At 44.0% G+C, this 15,551-nt stretch overlaps 3 protein-coding genes across 4 annotated transcripts; 1 reads left to right on the forward strand and 2 right to left on the reverse strand.

Annotated features, from left to right (window-relative positions):
- Positions 1-6,144: 6,144 nt before the first annotated feature.
- On the reverse strand, positions 6,145-8,440 carry LOC127305534 (uncharacterized). Its single transcript, XM_051336008.1, has 4 exons — positions 8,328-8,440; positions 7,133-8,035; positions 6,903-7,058; positions 6,145-6,740 (listed from the first exon to the last, which is right to left on the reverse strand). Exons 1-4 carry the CDS (start codon positions 8,385-8,387, stop codon positions 6,342-6,344), a joined length of 1,518 nt encoding a protein of 505 aa, XP_051191968.1. The 5' UTR covers positions 8,388-8,440; the 3' UTR covers positions 6,145-6,341.
- A 286-nt stretch (positions 8,441-8,726) lies between these two features.
- LOC127305533 (F-box/FBD/LRR-repeat protein At4g26340) lies at positions 8,727-11,382 on the forward strand. Its single transcript, XM_051336007.1, has 5 exons — positions 8,727-9,009; positions 9,090-9,155; positions 9,454-10,350; positions 10,438-10,593; positions 10,720-11,382. The coding sequence occupies exons 1-5, from the start codon at positions 9,004-9,006 to the stop codon at positions 11,119-11,121; spliced, it is 1,527 nt and encodes a 508-aa protein (XP_051191967.1). The 5' UTR covers positions 8,727-9,003; the 3' UTR covers positions 11,122-11,382.
- Positions 11,383-12,138: 756 nt separating this feature from the next.
- LOC127305536 (F-box/LRR-repeat protein At3g26922) lies at positions 12,139-15,326 on the reverse strand. Of its 2 annotated transcripts, XM_051336009.2 has the most exons (6): positions 14,742-15,326; positions 14,479-14,549; positions 14,310-14,375; positions 13,089-13,982; positions 12,844-12,999; positions 12,139-12,710 (listed from the first exon to the last, which is right to left on the reverse strand). In XM_051336009.2, the coding sequence occupies exons 2-6, from the start codon at positions 14,482-14,484 to the stop codon at positions 12,282-12,284; spliced, it is 1,551 nt and encodes a 516-aa protein (XP_051191969.1). In that variant the 5' UTR covers positions 14,485-14,549; positions 14,742-15,326; the 3' UTR covers positions 12,139-12,281. The 2 variants fall into 2 exon arrangements, with proteins under 2 accessions (XP_051191969.1, XP_071677416.1); XM_071821315.1 differs by lacking the exon at positions 14,742-15,326 and having other exon boundaries at positions 14,479-14,727.
- Between the last annotated feature and the right edge of the window lie 225 nt (positions 15,327-15,551).

Here is a 15,551-nt window from a genome sequence, read left to right on the forward strand (position 1 = left end):
CTACAAGATGGAATTTGTCTCAAGGTGGAGTTTGTTGTATTGTGATCCAAATTCATATACTAAAGGGAGGCTAACTTCTGACTCCGCTACGCTTCGGCCCAAGCCGGTACGGTACGGATCATTGGCACCGCATATATATACATCTTGTAAGCCGCCAGCTAGGGTTTATCAGATTATAAGATAACCCACGGCGTTTGTAAACACCTCCCGATATAGTGAAGTTTCTTTGGTGGCGCCTGTGGTTTTTCCCCTTCTGTGTTGGAAGGGGTTTTCCACGTTAAATCTTGTGTCCCCTGCGTGTGTTCTTGTTTCGTTCTTCGTTATTTGCTTGTCGCTTTTATAACAAGTGGTATCAGAGCCCGTGTTTCAATCTAGGGTTTTGCGACATGTCTTCCTTGAAGTTCGATCTACCGCAGCTGGATTACACCACGAGATTTTCTCTGTGGCAAGTGAAGATGAGGGCGATACTTACCCAATCTTCTGATCTGGATGAAGCTCTTGATGGTTTTGGCAAGAAAGATGCCAAGACCTGGACCGACGATGAAAAGAGGAAAGACCGTAAGGCTTTTTCATTAATTCAGCTTCATCTATCCAACAATATCTTGCAGGAAGTGCTGGCTGAGAAATCATGGCGCTGTGTGGTTGAAACTGAATCGATCTGCATGTCCAAAGATCTAACCAGTAAGATGCATGTGAAGATGAAGTTGTTCTCGCACAAGCTGCAAGAAGGTGCGTCAATGATGAATCACCTATCGATCTTTAAAGAGATCGTTTCGATTTGCTATCCATGGAGGTAAAATATGATGATGAGGATCTAGCTCTTATCTTGTTAGTCTCGTTGCCTAATTCTTTTGCGAATTTTCGAGACACCTTGTTATCTGATCGTGATGAACTAACCCTTGCCGAAGTTTATGAGGCCCTCCAGCAGAGGGAAAAGATGAAATCTATGGTGCAGGCAGAGGGTTCATCATCTAAGGCAGAAGCACTGCAGGTCCGAGGAAGGACCGAGAACAGAAACAACAACTACAACAACTACAACAGAGATAAGAGCAAGACCGACAGAGGTCGCTCAAAGTCCAAGGGACGAGATGGTAAGTTCTGCAAGTACTGTAAGAAAACTAGCCACAATATTAATGATTGCTGGAAGTTGCAGAACAAAGAGAAAAGAAACGGCACTTACCAACCGAAAAATAAATCTGAGGGTGATGGTAAGGCTGCTGTTGTTTCCAGTGATAATTCTGATGGCGATTGCCTAGTTGTGTTTGCTGGTTGTGTTTCTGGTAATGATGAGTGGATCCTTGATTCTGCATGTTCGTTTCATATTTGCTATAACAAAGACTGGTTCAGTTCTTATGAGTTTGTGCAGAGTGGAGATGTTGTGCGTATGGGAGATAACAACCCACGTGAGATCGTGGGCATTGGCTCCGTTCAGATCAAAATGCATGATGGCATGACACGCACTCTGACAGATGTGAGACACATACCTGGCATGGCCAGAAATCTGATCTCTCTCAGTACCCTTGATGTTGACGGGTACAAACACTCCGGTTCTCGCGGAGTTCTTAAGGTAACAAAAGGTTCTCTCGTTCACATGATTGGTGATATGAATTCTGCAAAGTTATATGTTCTTAGAGGTAGCACTTTGTCTGGTATTGCTGCTGCTGTTATTCCTGATGAACCTGGTAAAACTAATCTGTGGCATATGCGTCTTGGACATATGAGTGAACATGGCATGGCGGTAATTGCACAGAGAGACCTGCTAGATGGCTGCAATTTGAGTAAGTTTGAGTTACGTGAGCACTGCATTTTTGGTAAGCATAAAAGAGTTAAATTCAATGCTTCCGTTCATACCACCAAAGGGATTTTAGATTATGTGCATGCTGATGTGTGGGGACCTTCCCGCAAGACTTCTCTTGGTGGTGCAAATTACATGCTTACTATCATAGATGATTACTCCAGAAAAGTGTGGCCTTTCTTTCTGAAACATAAATCTGATGTGTTTGATGCTTTTAGAAAGTGGAAAGTTATGGTAGAGAAGCAAACAGAAAAGAAAGTTAAATTGCTTAAATGCGACAATGGCATGGAGTTTTGTTCTACTGTTTTCAATGATTATTGCAGCGATGAAGGCATTGTCAGGCACCACACCATCCCATATACTCCTCAGCAGAATGGTGTGGCGGAGAGGATGAACAGAACCATCATCTCCAAGGCTCGCTGCATGTTGTCTAATACCGGTATGCATAGACGTTTCTGGGATGAAGCAGCCTCCACCGCCTGTTACTTGATAAACAGGTCACCTTGTATTCCGCTTGATAAGAAAACTCCTATTGAGGTATGGTCTGGTTCACCTGCTGATTATTCACAGTTGAGAGTTTTCGGTTGCACTGCTTATGCTCATGTTGATAATGGAAAGCTAGAGCCCGGGGCTGTTAAGTGTGTGTTTCTTGGTTATGGTTCAGAGTTAAGGCATATAAGTTATGGAATCACGAAACTAAGAAAGTTTTGCATAGCAGGAATGTAGTCTTTAATGAGGCTGTCATGTTTTATAAGAGTTCATCTACGGATGTTACTTGATCTTTGTTGATTTTTACGATAATTACGATGATGAACAACGAGAGGATTAGCGTGCGAGGTGGAGCACGTGGAGGAGAAAGAAAATGATGTTGCTGAAAATGATAACACCGTTGTTCAAGACTCACCACTGCTTTTGCGACAAACAAATAGTTCCATTGCTGCGATAGACAGAGGCTTAAAAAAGGTCCAAGTCCAAGTTTAATTGAAGAATGTAATCTTGTTCATCATGCTTTGAGTTGTGCTGAACAGGTGGAGCATGATACTGAACCTGCTACATATACTGAGGCCGTTGCATCCGTTGATCACGTGAAGTGGATTTCTGCTATGCAAGAGGAGATGCAATCGCTTGACAAGAATGGCACGTGGGATGTTGTGCCCTTGCCAAAACAAAAGAAGGCTGTCCGCTGTAAGTGGATATTTAAAAGAAAGGAAGGTTTGTCTCCTAGTGAGCCTCCGAGGTTTAAGGCAAGGTTAGTAGCAAAAGGTTTCAGCCAAATTCCAGGTATTGATTATAATGATGTATTCTCTCCGGTTGTGAAGTATAGTTCCATTCGTGCATTCTTTGGTATTGTGGCTATGCGTGATCTTGAGCTTGAGCAGCTAGATGTAAAGACTGCTTTTCTGCATGGTGAGCTTGAGGAGGAGATATACATGGACCAACCTGAAGGTTTTGTTGTGCCTGGTAAGGAGGATCTTGTTTGCAAGTTGAAGAGGTCCCTTTATGGTCTGAAACAGTCTCCAAGACAGTGGTACAAAAGGTTTGATTCATTTATGCTTGCACATGAGTTTAAGAGATCTAAGTATGATAGTTGTGTCTATATCAAGTTTGTCAATGGATCACCAATATACTTACTGTTATATGTTGATGATATGTTAATTGCTGCCAAGAGCAAGAAAGAGATCACTACTTTAAAGTCACAGTTAAGTAGTGAGTTTGAGATGAAGGATCTTGGTGCTGCTAAGAAAATACTAGGTATGGAAATTACAAGAGACAGAAGATCTAGTGTGTTATTTCTTAGTCAGCATAATTACATTCAGAAAGTTCTTCATCGTTTTAGTATGCATGATGCAAAGTCTGTTAGTACACCAATTGCTTCTCACTTCAAATTGTCAGCATTGCAATTTCCTAGTACTGATGAAGATATTGAGTACATGTCTCGAGTTCCATATTCTAGTGCTGTTGGTTCTTTGATGTATGCCATGGTTTGTTCTCGTCCTGATTTATCCTATGCTATGAGTTTGGTCAGTCGATATCTTGCTGATCCTGGTAAAGAACATTGGAGAGCTGTTCAGTGGATTTTCAGGTACCTTCGTGGCACATCCAAAGCTTGCTGGAAGTTTGGCAAGACCGGTGAGGGACTCGTTGGCTATGTGGATTCAGATTTTGCTGCCGATTTGGATAAGAGAAGATCCCTCACAGGTTATGTGTTCACTGTTGGTGGATGTGCTGTGAGTTGGAAGGCAACGTTACAATCTGTTGTTGCCCAATCTACAACCGAAGCAGAATATATAGCAATTAATGAAGCTGGCAAAGAGTCTGTTTGGTTGAAAGGTTTGTATGCTGAGCTTTGTGGAGATGATTCTTGCATTAACTTGTTTTCTGACAGTCAAAGTGCAATATACCTTACTAAAGATCAAATGTTTCATGAGAGGACAAAGCACATTGACATCAAGTACCATTATATTCGCGACATTGTTGCTCAAGGTAAACTGAAGGTATGCAAGATAAGTACTCATGATAATCCTGCTGATATGATGACAAAGCCAGTTCCTGTTTCCAAGTTTGAGCTTTGCTCGAGCTTGGTTGGTATAACTGTTTAGCCCAAGTGGCTGTTGGCGCCAGCAAGTGTTTTTCTTTTGTTGTTCAGGAGATTGTTGAAGTTCAAGCTACAAGATGGAATTTGTCTCAAGGTGGAGTTTGTTGTATTGTGATCCAAATTCATATACTAAAGGGAGGCTAACTTCTGACTCCGCTACGCTTCGGCCCAAGCCGGTACGGTACGGATCATTGGCACCGCATATATATACATCTTGTAAGCCGCCGGCTAGGGTTTATCAGATTATAAGATAACCCACGGCGTTTGTAAACACCTCCCGATATAGTGAAGTTTTGCTGGCTGGCGCCCGTGGTTTTTCCCCTTCTGTGTTGGAAGGGGTTTTCCACGTTAAATCTTGTGTCCCCTGCGTGTGTTCTTGTTTCGTTCTTCGTTATTTGCTTGTCGCTTTTATAACAGAATTGTCGCAGGTGTTCAAGAAGCTAAGGTTTGTGAATTTGTCTGGCATTTCAGAAGAATGTGACTTGACTTGGACAATGTTCGTTCTGCATGGTGCACCTTTCCTCGAGGAGCTATGCATCAGGGTAAAGTCTTTCTACCTTTCCACAAAATCTTCTTCTTTTACATCAATGCATGCAAATGTTTGTCCGATGAGAAACATTGCAGGTTTGCGACTGTTTGGGGATATGGGAGAAAAAAACGCTCACATGTAGCAAGGAGAGGAAGGACGCAGATGCAAAATGGGAAACGTCTGCATCTGATTTCAAGCACCACAACCTTTCAGTGCTCAGGATCATTGGGTTTCAGTCAGAAGATAAGTTTGTGAATTATGTCACAGCTGTCATGGAATCAGCAGTCAATCTGAAGGAAATATACCTGCATGAGAAGCCAGTGTGCGAGAAGTGTATGTATGATCACCGGCCAAAGAATAGGTACCCGCGGACAAAGAGCCAGAGGACCTTGGTTATTAACAGTTTTGGCATGGATATGCGCCCGCTTTTAACTCTTCACTTCCCGAGTTTAAGAGAACAGTGTAATGGTTCTGCTGGGTGACAAGAAAACATATGTTATGGTCTTGATGAGCACTTATTTGTGTAGTTCTTATTTTACACTTCGTTTACATTTGCAACGATGACTCTCAGTTAGTAACTGCATATTTTATTGGTAGTAAAATATTGCTAAGAAACTAAACTATTCTTTCTAAGGGTTCAAGTTTTCAGGAGAGCTCGCTATCTTAAATTTCAGTGAGCTCAGTATTACTTTTGCATGAATGTGATGTCATTTTTTTTTGCATTTTCTAGTACGCCAGAATCTTCTATTGTTTGGTCAGCAATCAATTCAGATGTTTGCATGATGTTCCTTAAAAAACAGCTGTCTGCATGCTGCTTGTTATTTTGCTGTCCATGTAAACTAAATTATTATTGGTGCTGGAGAGAAATGCCATTTGTTAAAGTCATACGGCATGATACACATAAATTCAAATCCATGGGAAAAAACAAGCATCTGGAATGGGAAAATTTTGTTAAACTGACACAGAAGTTACTGCAACAATTGTAAGGTTGAGAAAGGGGACAGAAGACCTTCCAGATTAATGACATGCTCTCAAAGAACCATATCAACAAGATACACATTTACACATCACTGGATCAAAATCCAATATATATCTGCAAACTCTCAAACTTGGCATTAGCTAAATATATATATAGTTCAGCTTTCAGATCATAAATTCCCAAAGGACCATACAAACTGATGCACTCATCACTAACATGGCACACACAAAATTACAAACCTGGTATAACATTTACTTACAGTACCACAGGATTATGTAGTTCTTGAGTTAATGGCATTATTGCAATAATGCCACGGTTACTTTTTACTGGTTTTGATTGATTATACAAGGAACTATGCGAACTGATATTAAATAAACTACCTGAAAAGCCTTCAGCTATCTTTTCAGGCACACAAAGTGATAAAGGTTCTTTAATGAAAACACTACGGTAATCTTGCCTTATGATCATCGCTCATTACAGAGAAGTCCAGGAAGTGAATCCTGGCACCTGATTCGATGCACTGGGTCATTAGTTTCCTCATTGAACACCTATGCTTCTTTGACCGCGGAAACATAATCGGCTTTAAAGGCTTCATGTGCTTGCATTTGTCACATGACAGTCTCCTATAAAGGTACACATACTTCAGATTGACCGCTGCATTCATGACACGCCTGACATGACTCGCCATGTAAGACTCGAAGCAGAAGATGATGAGCTTGGTAAGACGGTGGTGCTTGAAATTTGATGTAGGTGATTCCCACTCTACGCCCTTCTCCTCGATATACGAGCCTTCTCTCCTCTTATCCTTATCCATTTGCATTTCACACGGATGATCAATTACCTGCATTCCACCCATCGGACATAGGTAAATGGAACAGTTTGGTTTCGCTGCAGACATCTATCGACCAAGTAAACCCCAGGTGCATGCAACCATGCAAGGGAAATAATAACACAACAGCTCAAACAAAAAAAAAATCAGAAGAAGCTTTAGGTTCAAACAAACCGTCATGTAGAACTCCTCCAGGGATGGCGCGGCTTCCAGAATGAACATTGTCCATGTGAGATCATACCCTTCAGGAATATGACCTAGATTGACAATCTTTAGTCGGTTGAACGCAGATGCCAGCCTTTTGGTCACAGACTCTGGTTGAACCCAAATCTGCAAGAATAAACACATGATAGGATAAGTAGAGAGCAAGTGAAGAAAGAACAAATCAGTCATCCCAGACTTACCTTTTCACATCTAAACCCCAACATCAGGTCCCGTACAGAGGTCTCACAAAGTAACGTACTTAACTTGATCATCTTGTGCCAACTAAGAGCAGCATTTTCGAGGCTCACAACCTCGAGCAATGGGACATGACCAAATGACAGCGGTATTTCTTCGAAAGACCTCCAAAACGCGAAGTCTGTCCGGGTGAGTCTTGGGAGCCACTTGAGTTCAACTTTGCCAAAAAGGCACCTGACCATACTGAGCTCACAGAGCTGCGCGTGCTCAACTTGGTGTGTTATCATACGCATTGTGCCGCAACGGAGAAAACCTAAATACTTCAATTGCTTGCAAGTGCCGAGGATGTTGGAGAGGAAGTCAGATTCAGAAAATATCAAATTCTCCAGGGAGAGGCGTGTCAGACCAGTAAATACATCGAGACACGCATAAAAAAATGACACGAACCAGGCCCCGTAGTTCAGACGATCCTCAAGCCTGCACTGTTTGCTTTCCTTCACTGTCAGAACTGTGAATTCGGCCTTCTCAATCTTGTGTGTGGCCATGGCATTGCCAATAGCATGTCCAATGGATATGGGGACATCATCGCTCAAGTAGAACTCCGTGCTCAAGAGGCGGACGGTGTGTCGTCCACCTGGATCCCTGCGTGCCAGCATGCTTTTTGTCGCTTCAACCACAGCTGCATTCGTCCGAACCAAGTCATCACCACCAGAGATATTGGCGGTTGACACCCCCTCAGGCACGAAATCCTTGGCACTTATTACGAGTCGGGAGAGCTCAGCAGAGAGCCCGCTCCACCGTCTAGAGAGGATGCAGGTTCTCGCAGCGTCGCGGACATCGAGTCGGTCGATGATGCTGACCAGAATGTCGCCGGGCAATGCGCTGAGCCTATCCTCTCTACTGCGTTTCTGCATGTGGCATGGCAACAAAAATAAGTGTTTGTTTCATACCAAGATGCAATTTGGATCCTCAAATATGCAGTTCATATACAAGCACAAAGAAGTAATTTTGATGGAGTACAAATTCGAAGATGTATTATGGAGGAAGCCATTTTGATTCAGCCTTGCAGATACAATAATTCTACATACTGTCGTACGGATGCAATTTTCATGGTTTTCAGATTTTTAAGAAGATTAGAGGACTTTGTTCGTTCTCTCTGAAAGCAAAAGATGTAGAGGAAAAGAAACGACAAGGACTCACCCGTTTGCTGGAAACGCATGGTTTGGCCATCGATCTGGCAGCCGGTGGCCGTTTCGCCATGGCCGGGGAGGCTTTCTGAGGTCTTGGGAGTTGCTATGCAGAAGATTTTTTTTTTTTTTTTGTGAAGTGCTATGCAGAAGATCTTGTAGCGCCTGCGCAATGTGAATCTGGCACTCGATGACTTGTGAGTTACTGGTAGATATATACTTTTTTTACGGGTAAGTCTCCTTGACAACTCGGAGACTGAAATCGAGAAGGAAGAGGGTCGAATTCGGAATCCGGGTTGCCTCATGGCATCCCCGCGGGGATCGCGCCTGCTCCGCTACGAGCTCCGCGTCTCCCAGCTCGCCAGCGACGCGCTCCGCCTCGAGAACCTTGCCTGAATATACATAAATTTCAGTCCAAGCGACCTTGCCTGAATGTAGAGTTCTCTGAAGCCACGGCTCACCGTTCCGAGCCGCAGAAAGAATTCGACCCGCTTTCGGTTTAGACTACTACATAAGAAGAAATCGAATCCTTCTGATTTCTGTCTCAGAGTTTCCATCCAAGGTTGAACCCAAGCCGATGTATACCAAGGCCGGGCGATCTCCCCTGCAGTCATAATATTTCGGAGGAGACCAGCAACAAGTGCCAGATTACAAGTTCTCCTGTGCCTCGGCAGATCCAGGCGGGAGCCATGGGGGTGAGTTCCTTGTCCATTCTTTTCCTCTAGATCTTTTCTTCTTCTTCAGTCTCTGATGAACCTATTTATGGGGAAAATAGCACCTTCCGAGACGTCAGAAAGCCTCTCCAGCCTCTCATCTCCGGCGACCAGCTGCCACATCGATGGTGAGTTCATTGTCGCTCTGTATACTGCTCTCCTTTCAGCCAGAATAGTTAGAACTAAAACCTATTATGCAGAAAAGTATATTACGTCTGTATCTGTTGACCACATAAACATTGACATCTGTGTATGGAAATTGTATCTCCGAGACTGAATCAAAATGTGGCTTCCTTGGGAGAAATATACTACACCCAAATTGCATCTTGGTGATTGTACAGAATTTGCATCTTTGATGATATTGAAGTTTTATCTTTGTGACAATTGTGGAACCAGCTCTTATATTTGTTTCCATGTCAAATGCAGAAACACGATAGAGATGATAGGCTCAGCTCACTGCCTGATGACATTCTCGTCAACATTCTTGACCGGCTCAATGCCCGCGATGCCTCAAGAACCAGCGTCCTCTCCAGGCGGTGGAGTCAGCTCTTGGTCAAGCTCTCTCGACTGATAATAAATGCTAAGGACTTCCTGCCCGAGGGATTGTCAAACGACAACATGTCTGGTGACGACTTGGTTCGGGTGAATGCTGCTGCTGTGGAAGCGACAAAGAGCCTGCTGGCATGCAGAAATCCAGGTGAACACACCATCCGCCTCCTGTCCACGGCATTCTACTTGAGAGATGATGTTCCCATATCCATCGGACATGCTGTTGGCAACGCCATGGCGACACACAAGGTTGAGAAAGCCGAATTCACTGTTTTGACAGAGAAGCAACACCTGCAGTGCACTCTTGATGATACGGTGAACTACGGGGCACAGTTCGTGTCATTTTTTAACGAGTGTCTGAATGCATTTTCTGGTCTGACACGGCTCTACCTGGAGAATCTGACATTTGCTGAATCTGACATGGTCTCCAACATACTCGTTGCTTGTAAGCAGTTAAAATATTTAGGTTTTCTCAACTGTGAGACAGAGAGTTGGATGACGCTCCAAGTTGAGCATGCACAACTCAGCGAGCTCAGTTTCGTGGATTGCTGTTTTGGCGAAGTGGAACTGAAGTGGCTCCCGAGACTGAGTCGAGTAAACTTTGTGATTTGGAGGGTCTACAAAGATCTACCGCTGTCATTTGGTCATGTCCCATTGCTTGAGGCTGTGACCCTTGTAAATGTTGCTCTTAGTTGGCACAAAATGGTCAAGTTAAGCACGTTACTTTCTGAGACCTCTGTACAAGAGCTGCACTTGGGGTTTAAATGCGAAAAGGTAATAATTTGGGATGATTTGCTTTGTTCTGGCTTCCCTTGGTTCTCTACTTATCATCCAATCACGTGTTTATTATTGTTGATGCAGATTTGGGTTCAGCCAGAGCGTCTGACGAAAAGGCAGGCATCTGCGTTCCAGCGACTAAGGATTGTCAATCTAGATTGCATTCCTGAAGGGTATGATCTCACATGGACAATGTTCATTCTGGAAGCTGCACCATCGCTGGAGGAGTTCTACATGACGGTATGTCCACACCAAAAGCTTGATGTATGGTTTTTTGTTTGAGCGGTCCGCACCCGTGCTTTCACTTGGAGTAGAGATGTCTCGGTGGGAAAATCAACCTGTTCAATTTACCTCTGTACTATGCAGGTAATGGATCACCCATGTGAAATGCAAATGAATAAGAAGAGGAGGAAGAAAGCCTTGTATAGCAAGAGGAAAGGCGTAGAGTGGGAATCACCTACATCCAATTTCGTGCACCACCATCTTACCAAGCTCATCATCTTCTGCTTTGATTCTTGCATGGTGAGTCATGTCAGGCGTGTCATTAAAGCAGCGGTGAATCTAAAGGATGTGTACCTGTATGATAGACTGACATGTGATGATTGCAAACACCTGGAACCTCTAAAGCCGAATACATTCCCATTGTCAAAGAAGCATAGGTGTTCAATGAGGATGGTAATGACACAGGGCATCGAGTCACATGCCAGGATTCGCTTCCTTAGCTGTGATGGAATTCGCGATGATCATGTTGACATGATACTATTCTAGTGTTTTCGTTGAAAAGACTGAAGTTTTCTTAATAATGTTTGTACTCTATGACTTGTGGCAGGTTTCATTTTGCTTTTGTAGCTGTAAAACCAGTTGAAAGAAATTGTGGCACTGTTGCAAATCATTCCATAAATTACTTAATCCCCTTGTAAACTTTGAAGTAAATTTTAGGCCAAGTTGTAGAATCCTATTGGATATTGATCCAGTGATCTGCAATGTGCATTTGCGTTGCTGATGTGTGCATCAGTTGATATGGTCCAATGAATGTGTAAATTGTGTGTCGTTTTGATGATGGATGCATCGTGTCCTTTGAGAGCTTATCATTGATCTGGAAGGTCGCCTAGAAGGTCCATCAGTTGGTGATGGAAGCCGTAGCCTATGTTTGTACTCTATGACACATTTTACAGCTGACATCAAATGTAACAAACTGCATGTGAACACCTGAACCAATTTCTGCCAAAACCACGAGAAGATCGTGTATAGCAAAACAGATGCATGATTGACAACACATTCATGCAACCTGGACAAAGATCATTGGGTTACAAGCATCATTTTCAGCATCAACAAGGATATCATTAAATTTGTGCAAGGAACCTGAAGCACAGAGCGAAATCTCCAGGTGAAGTATTCATTAAAACGATGCCAAAAGGTGAAGTATTTGATCTGAGGCTGCAAACATTGCAATGCCAGCTCCTATCCAAACAGTAATAAAAAGGCTGCTAACCAGACATCAATATATATTAACCCTGACTGAATCTTGACTGGTGGGAATTAACCCGCTAAACCCCTTTTTGCCTGGCAGATTCTGAAATGAAACAATTTCTGCTGCCCTTATTGGATTGAGACAACATTGGCATATGTCTCGTCAGAATCTTATCTATTTGCTCTCTCGAAATTGTAATAACATCTTATATAATCCGACAGAGGAAGTACCATTTTTTCATACTGTGCAGTGAAACATGTTGTGCACAGAAAGTAAGCATTGCAAATCGGAAAAATAATGTTTCGCAAAAAAAATATCGGAAACATAATCTGCACTAAAAGAACGGAAACTGTTATATGACAACTTCGTTTCCAGATTGCATGCAAGTACCAGTAAATTGCAAAAATACGGTCATTACAGACAAGTTTGACACCATCAAATACAGTTCACAGCTAAACTACCACTTCTTTTTTGCTTCAAGCAGCGAGCAATCCGGAGACACAATCTTTGCTAAATGATCAGCCCTTAACTTCCCACTGGAGTGGATTATGGCAAATGACTCGATTCCCACTGTGAATCTCTTCTTCAGTGACATCCTCTGTCTTTTAGTCCAGGGGAACCTGATAGGCTTCGTGTCTGGGCAGTAGTCGCACTCCAACCTACTGTACATGAAGACATCCTCAAGATTCACGGCAGCTGCCATGACACGTCTGACATAACTCACCAGGTAATCCGCAGATTCAAAGCCAAAGATGACGAGTGTGGCCAAACTGTGGTGTTTGAAATCAGATGCAGCCGAGTCCCACTCTACACCCTTGTTCTCGCTATACGATTCTTCGTTCCTCTGCTGCTCATCCGTTACCATTACACACCCATGATCCCATACCTGCATGCCAGCAGTAGGAAAAAGGTATCACTAAATTGTCAATAAAGCAGATATATGCATCTGGTGAGAGAAAACTGCATAACCTAACATTAAGCCCACGTGGCAAAAGGAGATCTTTAGGTAAAGCACAAACCGTCATGTATAGCTCCTTCAGTAAGGGCGCAGCTTTAAGAATAAACATTGTCCAGGTGAGATCATACCCTTCAGGAAGATTAACCAGATTCAAAAACCTTAGTTGGCGGAACACAGATGCAAGACTTGCCGTTGGGTGTTCTGGCTGCACCCATATCTGCAACGAATGAACACATGCTGATGATATGAGCAGAGAAGAAGTGAAGCCCCACAGCTAGCAAAAGCAAAACGACAACCTCGACTCACCTTTTCGGAATTAAATCCCAGCTTCAGATCTCGTATAGAGGTAATGCTAAGAAACTCACTTAACTTGACCATATTGTGAAAACTACGGGCAACATTTGTGAGGCTTACAGCCTCAAGCAACGGGACATGACCAAGAACCAGTGGATCTTGGAAATCAATCCAACCATCAAAGACCATTTGTGTGAGTTGGGGGAGCCAATTCAGCTTAACTTGTTGGAAAAGACAACCAACGATACTGAGCTCCGTGAGATGCGAGTGTTCAACTTGCAGCGTGCTGGGATCACCTGAGTCACAGTTGAACAAACGCAGATGCTTCAACCGTTTGCAAGTGACAAGGACTTTGGATATGTCTGATTGACCAAATCTCAAATTCTCTAGGTCGAGGCTAGTGACACCACCAAATGCATTTGGGCAGGCATCAAAGAACCGCATGAATTCTCTTCCGTAGCTGACCAAATCATCACCATCGAGGTTATTGAGGCCAACTTTCTCCGTCATAACACTGAATCTGGCCATCTCAACCAAGTGTGCCGCCATGGCATTGCCAACAGCACGTCCAATGGATATGGGGACATCATCTCTCAAGTAGAACGCCGTAGAAAGGAGGTGTATGGTGTGTTCACCTCGATTTCTGCGTGCCAGTATGCTCCTTGTCGCTTCAACAGCTGCTGCATTCATCCGAACCAAGTCATCACCAGAGATGTTGGCGCTTGACACACCCTCAGGCGCAAAGTCCTGGGCATTTATTACAAGCCGAGAGAGCTTGGCGGCGAGCTGACTCCACCGTCTGGAGAGGATGCTGGTTCTTCCGACATCGCGGACATCGAGTCGGTCAAGAATGTTGACGAGAATGTCATCAGGCAGCGAGCTGAGCCTATCATCTCTATTGCGTTTCTGCATTTGACATGGAAACAAATATAAGAGCTGGTTCCACACTAGTCACAAAGATGCGACTTCAGTATCATCAGAGATGGAAATTCTGTGCAATCACCAAAGCTGAAATTTGGGTGCAGTATATTTTTCCAAACGGAACATTGCAATTATGAAGGAAGGCACATTTTGATTCAGCCTCAGAGATACAGTATCCATAAAGATGCCGTCAATGTTTATGTGGCCCAACAGAAATAGACTTAATATTTTTCTGCGTAATATAGGTTCTAGTTCTAACTATTCTGAGTGAAAGGAAAAAAAAAGTATACAGAGGACAACGAATGAACTCACCGTCGATATGGCAGCCGGTCGTCGGAGATGAGAGGCCGGAGAGGCTTTCTGATGTCTCGGTACGTGCTATTTTCCCCATAAACAGGTTCATGTTTTAAAGAAGCAACTTTGATGAGAGACTGAAGAAGAAAAGATCTAGTAAAGGAAAAATAATGGACAAGGAACTCACCCCCATGGCTCAAACGTGGATCTGCCGAGTCTTGATATACATTGGCTTGGGTTCCCCCTTGTATGGCAACTCTGAGACAGAAATTAGAAGGATTCCAGGTCAAAAAAAGGAATCAGAAGGATTCGATCTCCTTCTGTAATGTACACCGGAAGGGGGTCGAATTCGTTGTGCCGCTTGGAGCCGTGAGCCGTAGATTCAGAGAACTCTACATGGACAGAAATCTCTGTATATTCGGCATGGAAAAAAGAATCAGAGTCTGACACCTTATCGCGGAGCCCGCGGTGTCCTCAGAAGTCATGTTCCTCCCTCCCGCACCCGCCGTTGGCAGCGCCGCCTTGTCAACCTTGCCGGCCGCCGCCCTGGATCCTCTGCAGCAGGGTGGTTGCCTCCTCGTCGCTCGCTGCAGTTTTGACGCCCACGAACGCGCGCACGTTGCAGCTTGCATTGCGTTGCATGGGCATATGACCGAACATGTGAGCGTCATGGACCGGAGCTGGTCAGTGGTGGCGATGGCGGAGCCCTGGTTGTTGGCGAGCTGGGAGAGCTCGTGGCGCGCGGTTGGCCGCGTCCTGGTACTGATACTGGAGAGCGCGAGGCTGTCCATGGGCGAGGCGGAGGAGTCGCCCCGGTCGTGGGCGAGGCTGGGCCACTGGCTGGGGGCCGCCGCCGACGTGGTGTGGTCCGGGCCGTGGAGCATATCGCGGTGGCGTTGGCGAAGCCTGGATGGTGAACTGGTTGCACAAGTTGCGACGCCAGTCCGGCTCCGGCTAGAGTAGAGAGCATCAATTGGGATTATTCTGGCCGTCAGAGCAAGTGAGCAAGACGAAGGTCAAGCAACGGCCATCCATCAATCTTTGCCGTGAAATTATTCTTGTCAGTATCGTTTAAGAGACCCAGGTGCATTTTGTTCACACTAGTAAGCTTGCACGTCTTCACTAATGCAAATTTATACCCGAAATAAGTCATTCCTACTATATTTTGAACTTATATGTAATCTAATATTGTCTTCAATTTTTTTTAAAAATGTTCTTCATTTATTTCAAAAGATAGCAACTTAAAACATTCTAAACAGC

Source organism: Lolium perenne, chromosome 6, assembly GCF_019359855.2.
Source record: "Lolium perenne isolate Kyuss_39 chromosome 6, Kyuss_2.0, whole genome shotgun sequence".
In the NCBI taxonomy this organism is placed as follows: domain Eukaryota; kingdom Viridiplantae; phylum Streptophyta; class Magnoliopsida; order Poales; family Poaceae; genus Lolium; species Lolium perenne.